The 24,889-nt window shown below is 31.8% G+C and overlaps 1 protein-coding gene across 4 annotated transcripts in view; it reads left to right on the forward strand.

Annotated features, from left to right (window-relative positions):
• The window catches only part of LOC135143633 (uncharacterized), a 40,021-nt gene extending 15,336 nt beyond the window's left edge, over positions 1–24,685 (forward strand). For 3 of the 4 annotated variants that reach the window (XM_064075546.1, XM_064075556.1, XM_064075538.1), the window contains exons 2-6: positions 16,585–16,778; positions 16,835–17,010; positions 22,369–22,633; positions 22,784–23,348; positions 23,453–24,685. In XM_064075546.1, coding sequence (XP_063931616.1) covers positions 16,854–17,010; positions 22,369–22,633; positions 22,784–23,348; positions 23,453–24,376 — 1,911 coding nt within the window. In that variant the 5' untranslated portion in view covers positions 16,585–16,778; positions 16,835–16,853 and the 3' untranslated portion in view covers positions 24,377–24,685. Of the gene's footprint in view, positions 1–7,604; positions 7,794–16,584; positions 16,779–16,834; positions 17,011–22,368; positions 22,634–22,783; positions 23,349–23,452 lie in introns of those variants that run through there. The other variant, XM_064075531.1, reaches the window with a different exon arrangement.
• Positions 24,686–24,889: the final 204 nt, after the last annotated feature.

Raw genomic sequence — 24,889 nt, forward strand, 5'->3', positions numbered from 1 at the left:
TAATCTGATTTGATAGTCTCTGCGTCGACACTGGGATGGGAAAAGCACGTAACCATAATGTTTTCTCGTGTCACGAAAGTTCCGGTAAATTTTTTAAGATAAAATTGAATAATAGTCTTAATTGATACGATATCTTAGGGGCAGAAAATCCCAATTTTCTGTTACATGCAGGTGTACGAGACTAAGATCATACGTCGTAAAAATTAATTGTAAAAATCAGTGGAATAGATTCATTAACAAAACAAATGCTGTTTCATAAAGATCTGTAAATTATTTCTCTCGTGGTGTCTAAAGCATGGCGGTAGATTCTATAAAGTTGTAATAATAACAACAATACTAAAAGAAGAGAAAAATATAAAATTATACAAATATAACTAGAATTTAACAAGCTCTCAAAAATTAAATCATAGGTATGTTACAAATCGATACAAATATTTGAATATTACAAATTTAAACACACAAGAAAAAAAGAGAAATTGTCATTAAAGTAAGTAGATGCAAATACTCGAGTTATTAGAATGGTATGACGGCAAATTTATATTATGGCAGTCACCAAAAAAACAAACTATCCAGAACGGGTAGCGACAACGGCGCGAAAGGCGTCTCCTCGTGGCTGTGGATTTTAAACAATCGTAATCTTTAGGCTTACTTGTAGCCAAATTTACATGTGGTTAAATTATGCATTAATTCAAGTTAATGATTAAATAAAATGTAAGTATTTATAAAGAATTCATTGTGGTCTCAACAAATTCACATAACACAGAAAACAACGCACATACATGCAATAAATACAAAATCAAATTAATAATTCGAGAATAAATGTTCAAATTCAAGCTGTGAGAAAATAATTCATGTCTAGTCTAGTCTGTGATAAAATTAATTTAACTGCCGATATTTCTTAAGACCTTTTTTTCCAAAATGGATCAACGTTTAAGGTCAGTTTAAATTAAAGTATTGTAAATCGCGAATGAGAAGTTATGAAGTGTGGATAATGTAATAACTTACGGGCCAATTTCAAGTTGGTTTGCAATTAATTGCAAGCTCCGTTGCTATGGTGATCTCGTAGAACTCTTAATACAAACCATTATATTTTTGCGAGGTTACCATAGCAACGCAGCTTGCAATTAATTACAAACCAACTTGAAATTGACCCGTTAGTAAACAAATTCAGAACTTTTGGACACATCATTATTAAAATGAATTTAGTCTGAATAAGTGAATTTCCGCCAAATATCTGTATCTGAACAGTTAAAAATCTTAAAATGAAATGTGAATTATAAATAGTGAAATCAAAATTACACGTGGTGATGAAATAGCCAAACTTTTACATTTTTCAGATTAAAAAAGCATTAACAAACTAATATTGAAATAATTACGCTCATTGAGGAAGACTGTAGCGTCGAATGCGATTCATTTTGTACAAATAATTTCCCTCTGCTGAAATTACAAACAAAGTTACACACGTATCAATTTTATCAGGTTGTTTAGTAGCAAACAAGAGCAAGTTACTTTTTCGCTCAGGAAGTATTGTAATCGAGTCCGTCGGGCGACTCTCTACTTTTACGTTTTCTCGATCCTTCATGACCCCTAGAGTACGAAGAAATAGGTCTCCCGTTTCTGTTTGTCTGTCTGTCTGTCCGTCTGTCCGTCTGTCTGCCGTCCTGATTCTGATTAGACAGAGAATCTCCGAAAGTACTGGGCCGATTGTTGTCAAATTTTGTATTTATATTAGGATTATCATGTAGATAGTAAAACACTAACTAAAATTTGTCTAAACATCGCCACCAATAACGTGATGGCGTCACTTCAAAATTGTAACTCCGTGTTGAGTTTTTACACAAAACGTCCAGATTTTTGGAAAAAAATCAAAATCATAAAACAACATTTTGTAATTTAATTTTGAATCTACCAAATTAAACGCTTTGAAATCTTGCAGAAGTTTTTACAAGTTTAATAGGGGCAACATCAATCTTTTCTTAGCAAGTGCTAGCCCCGCCTATCCCTCCCCTACCTTCTCAGAGGATATGTCATTTGCCAAAATAAATCTTATCTTAGCAAGTACTGGCAAGTACTACCCTCTGAAAAAATAAAGGGCGGGTGGGCGGGGCTAGTTCTTGCTAACATAAGTCTTATTTTGGCAAATGACATATCCTCTAAGAAAGTAAAGGGTGGGTGGGTGGCCAACGCTAGTACTTCACTTATTTCGGCAAATGACATATTATCTGGAAAAATAGGGGGCGGGTGGGCGGGCCTAGTATTAGTTAAGATAAAACTGATTTTGCCCCTATTAATCTTGTAAAAACTTGTGAAATTTAAAGGTGTTATGATGAGTTTTTACTTGTAATTTGCCATTGTATTCATATTTTTTAGATTTGCTTATTCAGGTGGCCAAAAAAATCAACGAATGTGTTAATTTATTTTATTGATTAAATAAGGAACGGCTCACTGCATTTTCCCAGAAAATTTTGGGAATACAATACTGCTATTTTTGGTATTACACTGCACCAATCCAAGTTTATATAGGTGTCCTTGCAAAAATGTTGATGACGTCATCACAAAATTCGGTAAAGTAAAATGCTGAATATAATAATAATAATAAGACTTTATTGCCCAACAGATTATTATCCAATGACAGGACAATATATTATAATTAAATTAAGATACAATTCAAAGAAAACAAAACAATATTATACATAATTAAAGAAATAATTACAAAAATTACAAAATACAGTGCAGTGCTCTTCAAATCTGAACTCTAAATATAAAATAAAAATTAAGTAATATAATGTTATATTGCTTTAAACATTACAGTTCACATCACTAAAGTTGCCTAAAATTTCACTAATACTTGAAACAACTATGTTGCACCGGTCTGCTACTTGATTCATAGATTTGTACATCCTGTATAATGGTGAATTTAACCCTAAATTAGTCCTACAATGGGGTAATTTGAACGGATTTGGATTTCTACTTTATATGTTTCACTGCACTTTAGGTGCGAGGGAAGTTCTGTCGAAACAATTTTTTAAGACTGCCATACTTTGGAAAAGTATATTGTTTTAATATGTGTAGACTTATTTTCACAACATGAAACTTAAAACTTGTTTAAAGTGGAAAATTTGTATAAGAAAATATCGATTTTCCAATTAGGTTCCGCCCCATAATTCCAAAACCTATATTTTCTTGCAAAAACCATTTTAATTATGTTTTAAGTTTCTTATTATGAAAAGATGGCCATGTTTATTAAGAAAAAAAAAAGGCAAAATATCAGGAAGTATTGTAATGAAGTCCGTCGGCCGACTCTCTACTTTTACATTTTCTTGATCTTTCATGACCCCTAGATTATGAAGAAATGGGTCTCCCGTTCCCGTCTGTCTGTCTGTCTGTCTGTCCGTTTGTGTGCCGTCCCGATTTTTATTTATTTAAAGAAAAATCTGAGTCTTCCTAAGAACAGGAGTTTCTGCTAGACACAACTGAAAGTACCATCGTGTAGCTCCAGCTCAAAATTTGACCAAATTTTTTATCTGAATCGGTTCGTGGCTTCAGGAATTCTTTGCCACCTATAAAAACGAAAAACGGCTTGTTTTAGTCCCAAAATGGCAATATTCCAAGATTGATAGGAGTACATTTTTACCTTCGGATTTAGAAAACTATATTTTTGTATTTGTTGTTATTTAAACACTTAAGAACACTGAGGCATAAATTTTTCAAACGTCATCAAAAATTCTCAAAAAATTTGCAGGTTTAGAATTAGATCCAGAGAAACTATTTCCCATGCCCAGTTTCTGAAATTGCGGCTATTTTTTTTCAGATATTCTTCTAAAATAAATTTAGCAAACTTTGGGCTAGAAAACTTCAATTTTGAAAAAACATATTTTTCGAAAGGGCTTTTAGATTTAGAAGGGAGTTGATTTTTCTGATATTCGCAACTTTTATGTTATGTTTAAAGAAAAATCCAGGTCTCTCTACTAAGCGGAACTTCTTTTGGACACAACTGAAAGTACCATCTTGTAACTTCAACTCAAAATTTGTTCAAACTTTTAACCTGATTCGGTCCGTGGGTTTAGGAAACCTCTAAAATCTGCAAACATCATTTCCTCTACTTATAAAACACTGATACAGCAAGTTTTATACATTTTTAACTCTCCGATTTGGAAAACCATATTTTAGTACTTCTTCCAACGCAAGAGCACTGAGATATAAATTTTTCAAATGCCTTCAAAAATTCTCAGAAAATTTGAGGGGTAGAACTGGTTCCAGAGAAACAATTTCCGGTATGGGGCTCCGAAATTTCACCTATTTTTTAAAATATTGTACGAGAAACAATTTAACAATATTTTGAGCTACCAAACGCCAAGTTCGAACCGATGCACCGATTTCGAAGAGATTTAATTTTTTTGATAATCACAACCTTTCTGCTTTTAAATAAAAATCCGGGTCCTCCTAAAACCAAGAATTTCTCTAGACACAATCATCTAGCTCCAGTTCAAAATTTGCCAACTTTTTGTCTGATTCGATTCGTGGCTTTAGGAAGTCTTTGCCTCCTACAAAAATGGCTTCTTCTAGTCCCAAAATAGTAATAATCCAGCCTTTATACATTTTAACCTTCAGAATTAGAAAATCAGATTTTTGTACTTCTTCCAACTAAACACTCAAAAACACTGAGGTATACATTTTTCAAATGCCTTCGAAAATTTTCAGAAAATTTGCAGAGGTAGAATTTGATCTAGAGAAACAATTTTCGACATCGGGCTTTTGAAATTTCGCCCATTTTTTAAAATATTGTACGAAAACCAGTTTAACAAAATTTTGAGATACCAAACCCCAAATTAAAAAAAATATATATTTTTCGAACCGGTACTCGATTTCGAAGAAATTCAATTTTTTTGATATTCATAACCTTTCTGCATTTACAGAAAAATCCGAGTCCTCCTAAGAACAGAAGTTTCTTCTAGACACAGCTGAAAGTACCATTGTGTAGTTCCAGTTTAAAATTTGCCAATATTTTTGTCTGATTCGGTTCGTGCCTTCAGGAAATCTTTGCCACCTACAAAAATGGCTTCTTCTAGTCCCCAGATAGTAATCGTCTGGCCTTTATACATTTTAACCTTCCGATTTAGAAAACCAAATTTTTGTACTTTTTCCAACTAAACACTCAAGAGTACTGAGTTATAAATTTTTCAGATGCCGTCGAAAATTCTCAGAAAATGTGCAGAGATAGAATTCAATCTAGAGAAACAATTTTCGACATCGGGCTTTTGAAATTTCGCCTATTTTTTAAAATATCGTACGAAAACGAGTTTAACAAAATTTTGAGCCACCAAACCCCTAGTTAAAAAAAAATAATTTTCGAACCGGAGCCCCAATTTCGAAGAGATTTGATTTATTTGATAATCACAACCTTTCTGCGTTTAAAGAAAAATCCGAGTCCTCCTAAGATTAGGAATTTCTTCTAGACACAACTGAAAGTACCATCGTTTAGTTCCAGTTCAAAATTTTCCAATTTTTTTGTGTGATTCGGTCCGTGACTTTAGGAAGTCGTTGCCACACACAAAAATGGCTTTTTCTAGTCCCAAAATATCAATATTCCAAGCAGGAACACTTTTTTTAAATTTCCTTCTAAAACCAAAACTTAGAGATAGAAAACTTTAAGTTCAAAAAACCATATTTATCGAAAAGTTACTCAGATTTCGAAAGGACTTGATTTTTCTGATATTTAAATTTCGGACCGGATACTCGGTCCTTTTAGTATGAGGAGACGATTGTGTAGACGCTATCTATTATTAATTTTCTCTAAAGAAATCCTCAAACAAAGAAAATCATAAAAGCCATCACGTTTTCAGTAGAAACCCGAGCCTTTGTGTATAAGTATATCTAGGGTCTCTAGTGAGTACTATTTCTAGTTTTGTTTAGTCTTGAAAATTCTGTTTTCCTGTTCTATAATCATAGAAACTGTGGCTGAGACGCCCTCGTTCACGCTCCGATAATAGTTTATGTAAACAGAATTAGTTGATTTAATAATTGTGGGTCCAAAATTCAAAATAGCGCCAGTTTTTACTTAATTTTCTTGACCTAAAAGTCGAGTTCTCATGTAACATTCAAATATCTATGAGTTCATAAATTGCTAATCGTTAATAATAGTTATCATAAAACACGTTAATAAATAAATAATAAATTAGTTCGTTAAAACTATCGATGAATACCCCTAGATCTTCACACTCCATAAATACCGTTGTATATTGATATGATAATGAGCTCCAACTGTCCCAGATAACGTTATCACTTGATAAAAATATTTCCAAGAAATCGCATTTATACCTAGCGTCACCTTGTCGACCTGGAAAGCATTGTTCATAGAATATAGAAAGAAAGAGATAATTCTCTGACGAAAAAGAGTCATTTGGAAAAGTGATAAACGGCAAAGTATTGGTGTAGTCACTAAACTAAGGAACGACACATTTGCAGAAATGTTAAGTTATTAAAACAAATTTTAAACAACAACATATTCTTAAACTAAAAATGGGTGGCAAAAGGGTGTACACAAAAGAAATAGAGAAACAAAAAACAATTATTGTATGAAACATGTCCAGAAACTATGACACCCTGGTCAGTCCTATCCGAAGGAAAGGACTGAGAATTGTTGCAGGCATTTCATACCACGAAGATTGTAGACCATTTTTTATAAGCTTAAATGTTCTTGGATCCATATAAGGTGATTTCATGTTTATTATTATTCTTATGTACCTCTTATTACTTTATTCCTTGGAATTTTAATCCATGTTTACAAGTGACTGGATTTAAGAATCACTTTGTATTATATTTAACGCATTCTGTGAAAATCACGATAGATATATTCGATGAATTTAGTACCCAATTATTATCAGTATTAAAAAGTGTGTGTTTTGGATTAAAAACACACAATATCAGATTTATAAATAAATGCTTTAATAAAGCACATAATCCTCTCTGACTTTTATATAGTGATATGTAATGAAAAACACACATAAAGTGTAAACAACTTTTGAATTTATGTTGCTTTGTTATTTTTTCGATGTCAGTTCTTAAAATCTTTAGCTATTGTTCGTGGAATATTTTTTCTTAAAATACACACAAATTTTGGGATAAATAAAATTTGTAGTTAATTTTCAAACGGTGATCTAAATAAAAAACCCTATTTGATATCAGAATACTACCGCTATCGTACAAAACCAACGGAAATATGGGGGAACACTATCACTAGCTTTACTAGATTAATAAAATAAATAATATAATTAATAAAAAAAATACACCTCAAGTCGTGAAAAGTTTCAGTAAATATGTGCATCTAAAACTATAAATTAACTTAGAAACCATAAAAATAATAAATTGTAAGTATAGTAAAACAAAACAAAAAAAAAACACTTAAAACACATTTTCCTTGTTTAATAATTCCGCTAGAACATCTGCACGCGTAAAGTGCACACACATTTATTCTAAGATAATTTTTTCTATGTATTCATTACATTCTGTTTTATTTACAACAAGGAAAACAGCCGTTTCTCACGATTATTAAATTGCGCCACTTGATGCACTCTCAACAAACATTATTTTAAACAAAACGATGTTCAACGTACACACCACAATCAAAACAGTCGTTCGGAAGCGGTGTGCTCAAGTGTTTGTATTGTGTATGTACCACGTTATGCCGCTAAATCTATTATTAACAGCCCAAAATCTGAATGTCAAGATTATGCAAATCTAAAATTAAAATTCGGGCAAGGTTGTATTTTATTTTTGGAATTGTGCGGAAGTAGGTGAGTTTTGATTTGTTTTTTTAACAAAAATGCTATTATTAGAAATCATTAAAAAACATTGGATTACAATTTGGTGTTGTATCTACGGATTGTAAGAAAATTTGGAACGCTTTTAGTACTGTTGTGAAGGATTTGGGAATTTTTCTGCTTATTATCGGGTAATAGTAGAAGACAATTTTGCAATTGCCCCCATAAAATTTTAAACAAGGTCTATCCAATTAGTTAATCAAGTGAGTAATGTTTAACTTATTACGAAACGTATCACGAGAGTAGAAATAATTTATGAAAATGATAAAAGTGATAAATGATTATTTTTGCAACGAACTAACACATACGACAAAATTATCATAATTATTATCATAGTTTTGTATCAACTTACTCACTGAATACCTATTCTTACTTAATGCAAATGTGTTTTCTGGAAAATTTACCCATTCCCAGTAAAATTAAACTCAGTTGGTGATGACACGGGGCCTTGAAACATTATTTCGGTATAAAAATAATTTTTAGTTTCCTCCTTTTTTCATGTACTCAATGAATTCCAGAAATATTCGAAATTCTTGTGTCGTTTAAGCTCACTGTACTTGACTGAAAATGTGAACATTTTAGGCATAGTTCTGTAGATAACGATGGTTTTAATTACCGCAAAACACTTTTCAGTTCTAGTTTATTTGAACATTTTGTTATCAATTGCGACAAGGGGTAGTTTCATTTAAAAAATAAAAATTGTCTGTATTTCCGGTGAAACTGTAACTACTACGACTTTGTTTTTGTAGATTATTCGTCCTGTTGTTATTTCTTTTGCAGGTGGTCGTTTTAAAATAACTTTGGCGAATTATTTTAAAAGACACATCCTGTATATTAACATAATGGAAGAGTACAGACGTTTTACGACCGGTTAAGTAGTAGTTATCTATTATTTATAGAAATTTGTTGTTACGCTTTATTAGCTACATGTTGATGAATCATGTTTTGTTATTAAATTTTATTGTTATTAGAAAAAAAAGTTAAATGGATTTTACTCTACTATACAGTATAACCTGGATAATCCGAATTGATTGGGGAAGGTGTGTCCGAAATAGCGATTTGTTCGGATCAGCGAATTTCCCAAAAAGCAACTTCATATATGCTGAAAACAAATTTCAAGAAATAAAGTTTCATTCTATTAAATAGAAATAAAGTACATATTCTTAACCAACAATGGATAATAGATACATTCGAAAAAAATATTACTCCGTGACCATAACTATGCTACATTTTTGGAATCAACACGTCGGGATCTATATCCCAGAATTTTTAGATGACTTTTTCAAAAATGAAATTTCCCATTATGTATTCGTATTACCTCCCTTATGCAAATTTCGACCCATTCTCGACGATTTTCGAAATTTAACTAAATATTGCCATGTAGATTTTGGGCCGCAGAAGTCACTTCTGGCTTCATTTCTTCGATAACTTAAACCATTTTTCCAGAATCGTCTACTGAAATATCGCAATTTATAAAAATTTCAGAAAAATTGAATGTCACACCGAATTTTCCAAAAATATTGCTCCGTTACCATAAACATGCTATATTTTTGGAATCAGCCCGTCGGGTTACATATACATCTGTGAATTTTTTCAGAATTTTTAGACAACTTTTTCAAAAATGAAATTTTAGACTGTGGTAGTACTTGTCAAATAACCTACCCTCTAAGAAAAGAAAAGGTGGGTGGACCAGGCTAGTATTTGCCAAAATGACTCATTTTGACAAATGACCTATTCTTCTAAGACAAGGTAATAGCCCCGCCCACCCACCCTTTATTTTCTTTAAAGAGTAGGTCATCTGCCAAAATCAATCTTATCTTGGCAAGTATGAGGCTAATTTTTTCAAATGACATATTCTCTAAAACAATAAGGGTGAGTGGGCGGGGCTAGTACTTGTCAAGATGAAACTGATTTTGGCAAATGACATATTCTCTAAGAAAATAAGGGAGGGTGGGTGGGGGGCTAGTACTTGCCAAGATAAGACTGATTTTGGCAGATGACTTATTCTTCTAAGAAAATAAAGGCTGGGTGGGTGGGGTTAGCACTTGCTAAAAATAAAAAAAATTAAAAATCAAAAAATGACAAATTGAAAAACCGAATAAATGAGAAATCGGAAAATTGTACAACTGTATAATCGGAAAATCAAAAACTGAAATATCGAAAAATTGAAAAAAAAAACAAATCTTATAAAATCGAATTCGAAATTCCAGTTTTCATTTTTTTTTTTTAGTTTTTAGATTTTTCGACTTTTGAATACTTCATTTGATAATTTGTTTGACAATTTTGCAGTTTTTAATTCCAATCTTCATTTTTCAAGTTTCAACTTTACAATTTTTGAATCTTTTGATTTTTAATTTTTCAAGTTAAAATTTTTCCTTTTCACTATTTGTCATTTTTCGATTTTTTAATTAAAAGAACAAATTTATTCGAACCGAAATTTTGAAAAATTGAAAATTAGAAACAAAATTTTCAGATGTTTTAAAGTTACGATAAACATGGCAGATCGCTGATCAAAATTACTTTTTACTTCCTTCCAAAAACTAGGTGACAAAAAATCAAAACTCGAAAATTAAAAAAAATAAAGATCTATTTTCTTGATATTTTTTAAAAATCAAATAATTCAGAAATCGGAAAACTGCCAAAATTGTAAAATTAAAAAATCGATAGTTTTTTTTAGTTGTCCAGAGAAATCAAAAATCGAAAGGCAAAGAAAAAAATTGAAAATTTAAAAAGCGAGAAATTGAAAAATTCGAAAGATGAAAAATCGAAAAACTGCAGAATCTAGTAGTACTCACTACGATAAGACTGATTTTGGCAAATGATCTACTCTCTTAAGAGAACAAAGAGCGGGTGGGTGGGGCTAGCATTTGCCAAATAATCTACCCTCTAAAAAAGTAAAAGGCGGGTGGGCCGGGCTAGTATTTCCCAAAATAAGACTCATTTTGGCCAATGACATTTCCTCTAAGAAAACAAGGGTGGGTGGGCGGGGCTAGTACTTGTTAAAATAAGACTGACTTTGCACATGACCCACTCTTCAATGACAATAAAAGGTGGGTGGGCGGGGCTAATATCTTTTCCTAGAAGAGTAGGTCATTTGCCAAAATGAGTCTTATTTTGGCAAATACCCTCCTTTTCTTCGAGGCTAGGTTATTTGGCAAGTATTAGCAAATTTCGACCCATTTTCGACGATTTTCGAAATTTAAGTAAGTACTTTTTTTTGTAGATTTCGGGGCACAGAAGTCACTTCCAGTCTCATTTCTTCGATAACCTTTTTTCCAGAATTAGATAATTAATTCAGTGCATTGAAATATCATACTTTTTAAAAATTTCAAAAAATTACCTATAATTATTGCGTAATTTTTGCAAGTAGGTGCACGTTTTCAAGTTCAGTTCGGATTGCAGAGTTCTTGTTCGGATTAAAGAGATATCGACTTCAACTAGCCTCTGTTCGGATTACTGGATGTTCGGATAATCGTGGGTTCGGATTATAGAGGTTATACTGTACTTTTTAAATTAATATGTTCATTTTATTTCAAACTTGAAATCTTATGAAAGCTATTAAAATAATTTTTCGCTCTTTTGTAATATTAAATTTATTTCAGAAATATAATAATGAATTAATTCTACAAAGATTTTTACATATTAAAAATATATATAGGGTGAGCCAGTAAGCGCGCGATCTTCCATATCTCATTAATTATTATTGGAGATATAAAAAAAAGTCAAAGACGAGTCGACTATATTTTAAAATTATTTTTAATTATACAGAGGGTTCTGTTTTTAAGGCGTAACACACAACTACTTCTTTTTTAAATGAAACACCCGTATATCTTTACTTACCTTTGCCTTTTTCTTAGCCTTTACAACGAATTGAAATTTCGATGCTACGTTGCCACGTTATTCCAATTTTCTTCAAATTTTTTGGGAATGAAAGGGTTCACAAAAAAATTACGATAGGCTTCTTTTTAAAATCTGTCTTTCAATATTTTATGGAAAGATAAACAAAGATACGCGCTGTGTTGTGGTATCAAATAAATCAAATTTTAATATACAGAGTGTTTATAAAAATCTAAAACTTTACAATTTTCAAAAATCGATATTTCAGTTTAGTTTTTTTCAAAATGGAACACCCTGTATTTTATTATTGTATCTTACTCCATTTTTGGTCCTCATTTTTTCAGTATGGCGATGTGTCTTTACAAACAAATAAAAATTCGCAGAAACTATCAACTTTAAGTATAGGAAATACCTAGCAAAAAATAAAATAAGATGGGGTAATAAATTATAGGCTGTTCTATTTGAAAAAACTGAAATATCGGTATTTGAAAATTGTAATAATTAAAACATTTTTTACAAACACTCTGTATACGAAAATTTAATCTAAATTATACCACAACAGAAGGCGTATCTTTCTTTATGTCTTTACAAAATGTTGTTACACAGAATTTAGATAGAACCCTACTGTGTTTTTTTTTGTGAACCTTTTCATTGCCAAAAAATTTAAAAAAAATTGGAATAACGCGGCAGCGTCACATCGTAATTTCAAAAATTAACTGTTGTTGTAAAGCATAAAAGGAGGTCAAACAAAATGTGAAAAGGTATATAGGAAATTGCTCTATTGGAATTGAACAATATCCAAGATAAAATGAAAATAATGGAAAACAAAAGTAAATTAAAAAACAGACATGACGAACCAATTTACATAAATGATGACATGACAAAGGAAGAAAGAATAATACAAAAGGAACTTAGAAGAATAGCACAACTAGAAAGGAATAAGGAAAAAAATGGGATTGATACAGACAAAAACAAAGAATTAAAAAACTACTCAAGGCGAAAAAAAAATGGAACGAACGAAGACGACGTGGCGAGATAAAGGGACACGAAATGGAAAAATAAGAAAAAAGCAGCAGGAAAGGAGAATAAAGGTGATAGAACAATAATTAAATTGGGAACAGGGAACGTAAGAGGCACTTACGAAGAAGGAGCCCTGAGAAATCTGACAGGCATAATGGAAAAGTATCGGCTGGACATATTAGCCCTGCAAGAAACAAAGCAGCAAGGAAATGAAGTTATGGAGATAAGAAAAAACGTAAGGATGAAGACGACGGTGATCGACTTCAAATCAATATCGGACAGAATATGTTACATAAGAATTCGAGGAAAATATAAAAAAAATAAACATCATAAATGGACATGCACCTACGGAAGAGAAAAGCATAGAAATAAAAAATTAATTTTATGAAACGATTGCAGATATAATAAGAAAAATTCCAAAATATGACAAAAATATTTACCAGGAACACAAATGCAAAAGTAGGAAGAGAAGAAGAAGACTTCCGGCATATCACCGGAGGAAAAAGTTTACACAAAGAAAGCAACGAAAATGGAAAAATGCTTATAGAGTTTGCTGAAGAAAATAAAATGAAAATAATAAGCACTCATTTTGACCATAAAAATATACATAAAGAAACATGGACCTCCTCGAACAACAAGACAAAGAACCAAATAGACCATGTGCTAGTAGAAAATAGAGACCATATGGTGATTTACGATTGCAGGAGCTTTAGGGGAGCAGATGCTAACAGTGACCATACACTAGTTATAGCAAAAATAAAAGAAAAACTACCAACCAATAGAAAACCAAAAAAAAGAAAGAAAAAGAGTCACTGTTGAGATACTAAAGGACAAAAGAATAACACAACAAATTGAAATAGAATTAAATAAAAGATTAGGAAGTAAAGATACAACACACGAAACAATAGAAGATGAATGGAGCCAAATTGAAGCAGAAATAGTAGAAACAGCAAAGAAATACATGGACACCACCGAACGAAGAAGTAGAAAGGAAGATTGGTATAATGAAGAATGTAAGAAAGCCTTGATAAGTAGAAACATTGCAAAAATAGGAAAACATCAAAAACCAACAAAGGAAGCAATAAAAGATTATGAAGGAAAAAGGAAAATAGCCAAATAAATATGCAGATGGAAAAAAAGAGAATATTTGAAGAAAAAAAAATTAATATAATAGAAAAACACTACCAAGAAGTCAGGAAGACAAGACAGACCACGAGCACGAGAACGGTATATTGCAGAAGCAAAGAAGGACAACTGATTGGAGACACAGTAGAAAAACTAGACAGATGGGCGGAATATTTTGAAGACCTACTAAATGACAAGACGGAGGAAGAACAACAGTCAAAAGTAGTGAAAATAAGAAGACAAGACGATAATGAAAAACAAGAAAAAATAGAAAAACCAACTAGACAAGAAGTGAGTAGAATGATACAAGAAATGAAAAGTCATAAAAGCCCCAGAGAAAATGGAATACCCGCAGAACTCTTGAAAATAGGAGCCGAACAACTTACCAAGACAATATATATGAGCTAATACTTAGAATATGGCAAGAGGAGATAACACCGAAAGGATGGAACAGCGCCATTATCGGCCCCATATTTAAAAAAGGAGACAAAACGGAATGTGAAAACTACAGAGGAATAGCCATACTTGATGTAGTTTATAAGATCTTAGCAAAAATCATAAGAACTAGATTGAGAGAATACACTACGCAAAGAATAGGAGAATATCAAAGGACGGTTTAGAGCAGGAAGATCAACCATAGATCAGATTTTTACTCTAAAAACGATCCAAAATAGCAGCTGTGGACAAAACCTAAGCCTGCACAACACACTTTAAGCAAGCCTACGATTCCATAGACCGAAACATGTTATACGAAGCAATGGAAAAGCTAGCAATACCAAGAAAATTGATAAGATTAGGTAAAATGACACTACAAAACACGAGCAACAAAACTATTTTGGAAGGAAACATGTCAAGAGGATTCTTGGTTAGAAAAGGACTACGACAAGGAGATCCAGTATCAACCGGCCTGTTTAATGTTGTACTAGAGGACATAATAAGGGAAAGCAGAATACAAACAAATGGATTAATATATCAAAAAAAAATTTTTTTCGGAGGGGTCAAAAGTACAGAAGGAGAATGGAGAAGGACAAACCAGGAAGTCATGAACCTGCATAGAAGACCGAGGATTACACAAAAGTCGACCACAAAGAATCAGATGGTTAGGACACATAACTAAAATGCAAGGACAAAGAATAGCAAAAAGAGTATTAGAAGAACGAAGGGGTGAGAAACGAAGAAGAGGACGCCCAAGAAAGAAATGACTAGAGGAGGTGCAGAAAGATCTGAAAGCAAATGGAGTGAAAAACTGGAAAAGTGTAGTCACAGACCGGAGAGATGGAAACAAATAGATGCTACCATAGAAGCCAAGGGCCTAGAGGGCCTGTAGCGCTAATATATACTCCTATGTACCACAACAGAGGGAGTATCTCTCTTTATGTCTTTGCAAAATGTTGTAACACAGAATTTAGATAGAACCTTACTGTGATTTTTTTGTGAACCCTTCCATTGCCAAAAAATTTCAAGAAAATTGGAATAACGTGGCAACGTAACATCGTAATTTCAAAAATTAACTGTGGTTGTAGAGCCTAAGAGGAGGTCAATCAAAATGTGTAAAGACATATAGGGTGTTTCATTAAAAAAAACTAAGTTTTGTGTTACGCTTTAAAAACATTTTGTAAAGTTAAAAAGAAATTTAGGATCCCTACATCTTTCGTCTTTAACTTTTTATAATTTCTAATAATAATTAATGAGATATTGAGGAACGCACCCTTAGTGACTCACTTGTATATAAACTAATTATATCCTGAAAATATTTAATTGCTAGTGAAATAAACCAAATGTTAGATTATACAAGTTGAAATTTTTACTGGATGTAATTTGGTTCATCTTTTGTCGATTTTATTATAGTCACGCTTTAAATTAAAGCATATTACTTAAAAAAAATTAAGATATTTGTCTATAATATTGTAGGCAGCCATATAAGAACAGACATTTAGCTGACGTTTCTGAATTTTGATTACTCGTTCGATTACTGGTTTTTAGTGACCGAAATTCGTCAATATAATAAAGTGAACTGAAACTGATTTATACTTATATAGAATACTTGTCTAATATTCCACCAAGTTTCACTTGCAAATCTCTGCTAGAAAACTCATTAACATGACCCAAAGTCAATAAAATGCAATTTTGGAATAACAACAGGATATTTTTGTTCGTCTTGTAAAGTAATTATGAATTCCCCACCGAGACGGTTAACAAAGAATTCAAATAACAAACAAACAATAAAATTCAACGATCTTCATACAGATAATACAGCTCATGAGATAGCATCAAGGCTAAATTATAAAAAAACCTTAAGTTAATTGTTCATTTTAAATTTTAGCACTTATTTTCGTAATTTTGTCAACCGCTCCACAGGTGTTTTTTTCTTTCCAATTCATCGACCATCAAATCGGCATGACATCGCGTTTAACATTCTCATTAATACGAGTTGGCACAACTAAAATCAATCCGATTCTGTCTTTATCTTAATTAGAAATGAGGAAAAAGTCAATTAATAATTTTCATGGTCTTTGAAACTATTGAATTACGCATCGATCGAAACCGCCTCCGAACGTGGGAAAACCTACTTTTCAACTTATTTTTATTTATTGTTACACGTCATCTCAACAACCCCTTTAAATTGAATTTATCGCTCCTCAATCTACGCAAACTCCGCCATCATTGATATTCTCCAGAAATCATCCCTTCCCAGTACACGCTCCATGAATCCCTGAAACTTTGCACAAAGTCTGCTTGTTGATAAACCAACCCTTCCTCACGTTCAATGTGCACTTTTCAGGTAATCAGTTCGCTCATCTCTTAATTTGCATTGAAGACAGTGCTAATTACCCAACTATGGACTCTCGAAATCTCTGCTACAATTTATCTGCGTCTCTTCTGAAGGTTACGTTACAATGAGTTTCAACACCTTGAGGAATTATTTAATAGAAAAGTGCATGGTACATTGCTATTTTCGAGGACATGAACACCACGGTAAGTAGTTTTTGTGTTTATGCTAAAATGTTGCCGAACTGTTAAGTTTGTTTCAGTTTTTGTACTAGAAATAAGATGATAGACCACATGCCTGGTTCAGTGTACAAAGTTGTTATTATTTGTGGGGTTTCGTTGATGTGCTTCATTCCTGTTCTATTCTACAACAAGCAAACACTCACGGAAAAAGGCTCTATATTTTTTACAGTGGACGACGATGATTTTTCGTTTAATAGTAGGCAGTTTTTTATTAGTAGTGATAGTTGCAAGTAACTCGTTGCACGTTTACGTTTTTATGGTCTACAACACGTGTGAAGTACCTACATTTTATCCGTAAGATCTGTTGTAATTATTCGCTTTTGATTCGTTCCGCAAACTTTCACACTTGTGTAAGATTGTATACCGAGAAAGTATATTTCGTTTAAAGAGAAACACGATTTCGCTTTTGAGATTTTAATAGATTGTTACGTTTTGGAGCTTTTAGCTTACAATTCTAAATGATGTTATTATAGTGCATATATTGCAAAATTTTAACAAATACTGAATCATTGAAGCAAATTCGTCACACCGTCCCCACTTAAAATTTTGCGGTCTCATATCTTGAGAATGGATGGAGACATTGAAATTCTGTAAACTCCATTGTTTTTAGCTTTTAATTTTGCAGTATATATTTTAACGGATTTTGATAGGCCATTAAATTACGGTTACAGTGACATACAACACTTGATATTTATTTTATTTCCAGTTGATAAAAAAAGAAACTAAGCTATAAAAAATGTACAGTGTGTTTGCAGGGAATCGCTCTAGCCAATTCATCAATAAAAATTGATAATAATGGTCGAACAGGCTAAACTGTTTTGCTCAGGTTCCATTTTTTGTTTTTGTTTTTGATTTCAAAAAGCCACTTCTTCCACACTAATTTTATTAAACTTTTTTTACTTGTGATATTCTTTTATTTTTAACATTTGTTTTTCTTGGTTATTTTATATATCTTTTTTACTTCCGATATGTTGGTACGTCTGTTAAAATTGTCAACTTTAGTTTTAAAGAATACTTCAGAAGAAGAATAATAATAATAACGAAAAAGTGTTTTGTGGGAAAACTCAGCTATGACAATTTGAAAATCATAACATTTTGATTTTTTTATAAACACTCTGTATAATAATTAATAAAGCTCAACTTCATTGACGTTTTAACAAAACAAAAGCTTTTGTTTATCTATTACTAAAATATTGTAACATAAGGGTAAAAAAAGCGTACTGATTTTTATTGATTGAATTGAAATTGTGTACGCCTACCGACTCTCGACTTTTACGTTTTTTCGATCTTTCATGACCCATACAGTACGAAGAAATAGGTCCCCCGTTTCCATCTGTCTGTCTGCCTGTTTGTCCGTCTGTGTGTCTGTCCGTCTGTCTGCTGTCTCGATTTTTGTTAGACAGATAATTTCCGATTGTTGTCAAATTTTGTATTTAGTAATAAAACGCTAACCAAAATTTGTTTAATCATCCCCACCAATAATGTGTCACTTCAAAATTGTATATAGTAAATGGATTTTTAATTGTATAAAAGAACATAGTGTTATAGGTACATGTAGTTTATGACGCCGTGTTGAGTTTTTAGCTGAAACGTCCAGGTTTTTAAGAAAAAAAATCAAAATTATATAACAACATCTTGCAACTTGTTTTGAAATCTTGCAGGTGTTTTAAATTATGATAACCATGACAAATTTTTAATCAAAATATATTTGCTTATCCCCTCTAAAAAATTGATGACGTCAGCTCAAAATTTTGCCGAATCTAAAATGTCCAAAATAAGTTTGTACTTGTAATTTATCATTCCAGTAATATTTTTTGGATTTGCTTATACAGGGTAAAATCATGAATGCGTGAATTTATTTTATTGATTTAATTAGGAACTGCAAAACCGAATGCTTTGAAATCTTGGAGATATTTTAAAGTTATCATAAGCATGGTAAATTTTTAATCAAAATGTATTTGCTCATTCCCCTAAAAAAATAATGACGTCATCTCAGAATATTGTTAAATAAATCCTGTCTTAAATGTGCACACTATGATGAGTCTACACTTTAGATTTGGCTATATCGGGTCTCTCAAAAAAAATAATGACTGAATCAGTTTATTTTATTGATTAAATCAAGAATTACAAATCTTGCATCTGTTTATCAACCCCAAAAAATTGATGACGGCATCTCAAAATTTTGCCGAATAAATCCTATCTAAAATATGCAAAATATGATCAGCCAATACAGTAATTTATTATTTCATTCATATTTTCTAGATATACTTATACAGGGTGACTCAAAAAAATTAATGAATAAGTCAATTTATTTTATTGAACAAATCAAGAATTGCAAAACTGAATACATACCTTGAAATCTTGCAGGTGTCTTAAAGTTATTGTAAGCATGGTAAATTGTTAATCAAAATATATTTGCTTTTTCCTCTCCAAAAAAATTAATGACGTCATCTCAAAATTTTGCCGAATAAATTCTACTCAAAATGTGCAAAATATGATGAGTTTTTACATATGATTTATCATTACATTAATATTTTTTCAATTTTCTTAAACAGGTGGCTCAAAAAAATTAATGAATGAGTCAGTTTATTTTATTGATTTAATCAGGAACGGTTCACTCCATTTTGCCAGAAAATTTTGGAAATACAATACTGTTACTTTTAGTATTACTTTGCACCCATCCAAGTTGATATACGTGTCCTTGCAAAAATGTTGATCATAAAATTGTGTAAAGAAAACACTTAACTCGAAAATTTTGAATATGTTTTACTTCAGGAGCGAGGGAAGTTCTGTCCAAACAACTTTCGACCAATTTTTTTAATTGGTCGAAACGTTACATTGAAATTTCAAAAATTAAATTTGCACGTAAAATAACTACCTCGTATGTTGCGCTTCAAAACAAAAAATTATGTATAGTTGGAAGTAATTTTTGGTTACGCAGCTCGAAAAGCCATAAAATTTTGGTTCCCTACTTCTGTTCTATAATATCTGGAAAGCTCGGAAAACGGTAAAAAAATTCATACAATTGAGAAATTGAGATTTTTGAAAAGTTGCCTTAAAACTCTCAAAAAATTTGGAATATAAATTTCAACGGGGTAATTTCCAAAAAATTAAATTGTTAATAGTTCTTGACCAAAATTTTCGAAAAATTCGTTTTAAATATCACGAAAGCTCGAAAAAATTCCAAAATTCATACATGGGCAGTTAAAAAATTGAGATTTTTGAAAAGTGGGCTAAAAGTTCTGAATAAATTCTAGTATATACTCGTAGATCTCGACAAGCTGATTCGAAAAACATTAGGTATTAATTATCCTTGCTTAAGATTTTCGAAAGATTCGGTTCGAGATTTTTTAAAATATCACGAAAGCTCAAAGAAGGTCAAAAAATTCATATGGGGCCGTATTGAAAAATTGAAATTTTTGAAAAAATGCATAAAAGTGTTCAAAAAAACTCGAGAACTATAAAAAAGATCACGTATTGGTCCACTCCGTACACTAAAAAAAAATTAGAAAATGAAATATATAAATCAACAACATCATGAGTTTAACTACATCGATCAGAAATGGTGAAATTTGTGTCTGAAATGTGACTCGTCAAATTTGCTATAATTTTTTATCGCTATCTTTTCCTTTTTTCACTCTTAAAATTGTTCAAAAAATATTCCAAAATAAATTTGCAAATTCTATTTAGATTGGTTTACTTGTGTTTAAGTGAAAAAAGAAAATGGTCCAAGGTATTAGACAGAACTTTCATCGCTCCTGAAATACAGCTCAACAAATTCAGCATTTTCACAAAATGATCAAATTCGATTTTGTAATTAATTTTGTTTTACGATAACCTCTACACAGCAAAATAAATAATAATTATATTAATATATTATGTATTAATATAATAAATAAGTGCAGTGGAATACTATTAATAACAGCACTATATTCTCAAATTTTTGAGAAAATGGGGTGAACCATTCTTTATTTGATCAATAAAATAAGTTGTTCCGTTCATAAATTTTTTGAGTCGCCCTGCATAAGCAATTTTAAATTAGTAGTGCGACCTGCAGAGCCCACAAACATTCTATAATAAAATTAAAATTACGGCTTTAGTTGCTTTTAAAATACGGCGTTCAAATTTATAAGCTTCAGAGTTCCGAATTTACAGAGTATGACATTCAAAATGTATAAAGTACGGCGTTTGTCCACACTGCTAATATGTATAAGTATATACATAATATAAATTTTGCTTGTGTTTTGAAAAGTTGACGTCAGTTTCTGTGGATACTCTTTAAAATTGTAAACCACTGTGTAAACAAAAACATATGAGGTGTAATTCACGCAACTCAATGAATAAAAATATTTTCAAGAATTGAATGTTGAAACCAAGTAAACAAAACCAAATTAATTAAGCAGTAATTCGGTGAAACGTAAAGTTTTTATTTTCTATTTTATTAGTAAGAATCGTTTCAGTCAATGCTAACGTACATAAACGCTAATTTTATTTTCTTTCTGTTATCAACATTTAACTATAATTATTTTTAATTATCGTTATTATTAAGAAAAAAAATTCTTTATAGATTTATTATCGAAACAGTGATATTTCAACAAGAATTCACCGTTTCTTTAAGTGGTGCGTCATATACGTTATGTTGTCAACAATGAGTGCACGAGATGAATATTTACAATAAACGTGTTGACAGTGGTATTAATTAGTCTTATTGTGTTGTTAATTAAATATTATGTTATTATTTTTAAGACGGTGCACTGGAAAAAAACAAGTTTTTCGATTACAAACAATGGGCAACCATACAATACAACCGATATTCTTTACACCTGATATCTCAACTACTTTAAACAAGACAACTCCTCGCATAAAAAACCCTTAGGTACAATAACGAATATAGAAACTATTCTTTTTGAAATTAGAGGCCAAATTTCAAAAGACATTGTTTCTCATAAGAAAATATTAAGAGAAAATTACTAAGGAACAGATTAAAAAGTTACATCGGTTATAAAAAATTAATGCTACTTAAAAATAAACTCAACACACTGTCACTGCAAGTTAGCTAAACACAAAATAATTTAAATATTTGTATTGTTTTACTGCTGTTACTTTTGTTGTTGAACAATCAATTTACTATTTTTAAATGATGTGTCACAAGATTTTGATTTTTATCAGGTTAAGTAGTTTAGCTTTTGAACTAATAACCTTCAGGGTTCGTGCGGAGCATGCCTTACTAGACTTATTCAAGAATGGTAAGAAGTGTTTTTACTAGATACGATAAATAACAAACTCATTTATGCCATTATCAACATAATAATTAAACTCATTAAGCCAATAAATTGTTAAAAAGTGGTCATTTTGATGTTTATGATTCAAAAGCGACAATTTTTCCGTTTCTTAGTGTTTATAAAATTTAAGTACCAACCTGTGAGAGCCGATATATTTATAACAAGAATACCACCAATAAAAACTAAACGTGCTATTATTACGAGTTATTGCAAAATAATTAAATTTTTAGAAGCTTTTGTAAGCTTCGTCACTTGAAAGCCTTGTGTTTCAGATTCCAAATATTTAGTTTCTACTCCCAAATGCAAAATCCCCGACTTAGACCCGTTCGACCCGAAAGTTCGCAAGTTCTACCATCCCGAAAAGTACACCCCTTGTAGCAAACAAATCTTGTTAACTTATGTGACGAAAATCGACAATATCGCAACTCTCCACATTGACTCCGACGTAGTTCCGTCCTATACGAAAAACAACTTCTCCTGTTGCTACTCCAACATCACTCGCCAAGAAAACAAGAACAACCCAGACGACAACATCAAGTATTTTCGCCTTTACTACTTACAATAACTACACGTTTAACTGTAAATTTTGGACACACGTTGTCCCTGCTTCAAAATTCATAACAAAAATAGTTTATAATAATAATCTGGATTATTATAAGTTTCAGCACTAACACAGTCTCGTTCCAGAATCACCCCATGCGTCGCCTTTAAAGACAACGTAACCATCCACAACTTCGTCATGGTCAAATGCAAAGACATAAAAACCGGGAAGAGAATCTACGAAAACACACATGCAGTGATAACAATGAAGAAAGAAGTGAAAAGGAAAATGGACGTGTTTAACAATAACACCATTAACCCCTTCAGTGTGTTGTTTGTTGGTATTGATAGCATATCCAGACTTAATCTTTTAAGAAGTTTGCCCCTAACACACCAAATTTTGGTGGATAATGAATGGCTGCCTCTGAAAGGTTACAACAAGATTGGAGATAATACTTTTCCTAATGTGATGGCAATTTTGACTGGGTTCAACGAGAGTTATGCTTACTCCAAATGCGATCCCAAAAAGTTGAATAAGTTAGATCATTGTCCTATGATTTGGTTCGATTTTAAGAAGTTGAATTACATCACTGGGTACGCTGAAGACGAAGCTTGGATTAACACGTTCAATTATAAGAAGAAGGGGTTTACGGAGCCTCCGACGGATTATTACTTCAGACCTTACATTCAAGGATCTGAGAAATTAAAAATGGTGAATTTTTAAATATACTAATAAATTTGTTCAAAGGTCTGTTTGAATTATTTAGTAGGGTATAATTTGGTGTAGTAAGTAACATAATAAAAAATTGTTTGCAGATAAGAAAGAACGAAATGAACTACTGTACAGGTCCTGAAACGGCCGGGGAAAGAATCTTGAACATAGCAAGAGATTTCGTTCTCACCTTCCGAGATTATCCCACCTTTTCCTTCTTTTGGATGAACACCTTCAGTCACAACGACATAAATTCTCCAACTGGAATGGATTCCAAAATTAAACATTTCTTGGACGAGGTGAGTTCGAGCGGTGTTTTAGACAACACCTTCGTGATTTTTCTAAGCGACCATGGGATGAGATTCGGGGAGATCCGTTACATGCCCATCGGATGGCTAGAGGAGCGGTTACCTTTCATCTACATATCCGTGCCAGAGCGCTTCAAGAGACAGTTTCCTGTCGAATATAGAAACTTGGAGGAAAAACGCCACCATTTGACGAATCCATACGATCTACACATGACTCTACAACATATCTTGGTGTTATCAGGGTTTAATTATACGATGCGAACCAGCACAGCTTGTCCAAAGTGCAAGTCTTTGTTCAAGGACACCGATTTTGAGAGGTCCTGCGAAGATGCAGCCATCGAGCAGCACTGGTGCACTTGTGCTGGTTACAGTCCTATCAGTCCAAACAACAGGACGGTTTTAGACGCATCAGAATATATCATAAGCCAAATACAAGAAATCATTCATGCCAAACGTAGTGATTCTAAATGTGCCAAATATAATGTAAACAAAATAATCGCTTCTAGTATTTCGGAAACTTTTACTTACAAGAACGATACATACTTTTTACTGGTGATTGAAACACAGCCAAAGGCCGTTTTTGAAGCCACAGTTTTGTATAAAAATGAAACCAAGGACGAGTTCTTGCTGCAAGGAGGGATCAGCAGACTCGACAGATACAGTTGGCACAGTCGATGTACGGATGATGCTTATTTGAAGAAATTTTGTTACTGCCGGTAATCATTGGTTCAAGTGCCTCAAGATTTTTATTTATTTATTTTTATCAAAAATTCAACGAATGTAGCAACTAGAGTAGAAGTTTTTGTTGTAAAACATTTATGTTAAATTACGGAAATTTAGTTTGAATTTTACGTTCAAACAAAGTGCAGCAATACTATTTAGCAAATGATTTTGTTTTTATAAAACAGTTATTTTTACACTCGTTTTAACGAGATTTATCAGTATATTGTTTCCGTATTGTATGAAAATCAAAATAACATGTGATATTATTGCATTTGGTACAATAAATATTTTCTAGTCAATGCATTTTCTTGAATGAATGTCATTATTTTACTATATTTTATAATGTGTCTTAGGTTATTGCTAATATATGCTCATACAACAATCACACCATTATATTTAAATAAATTAATTTTTAAATAAAGTGCTGTTTTTAATTTTTGTGTTTAGTTTAATGAAATCATGTTCACAAAATCGATTCGTCATAGTAGAAAATTATCTACATTTCAAATT

This window comes from Zophobas morio, unplaced genomic scaffold, assembly GCF_036711695.1.
Source record: "Zophobas morio isolate AGI-343-1 ecotype UQ-CSIRO unplaced genomic scaffold, CSIRO_AGI_Zmor_V1 ptg000004l, whole genome shotgun sequence".
NCBI lineage: Eukaryota > Metazoa > Arthropoda > Insecta > Coleoptera > Tenebrionidae > Zophobas > Zophobas morio.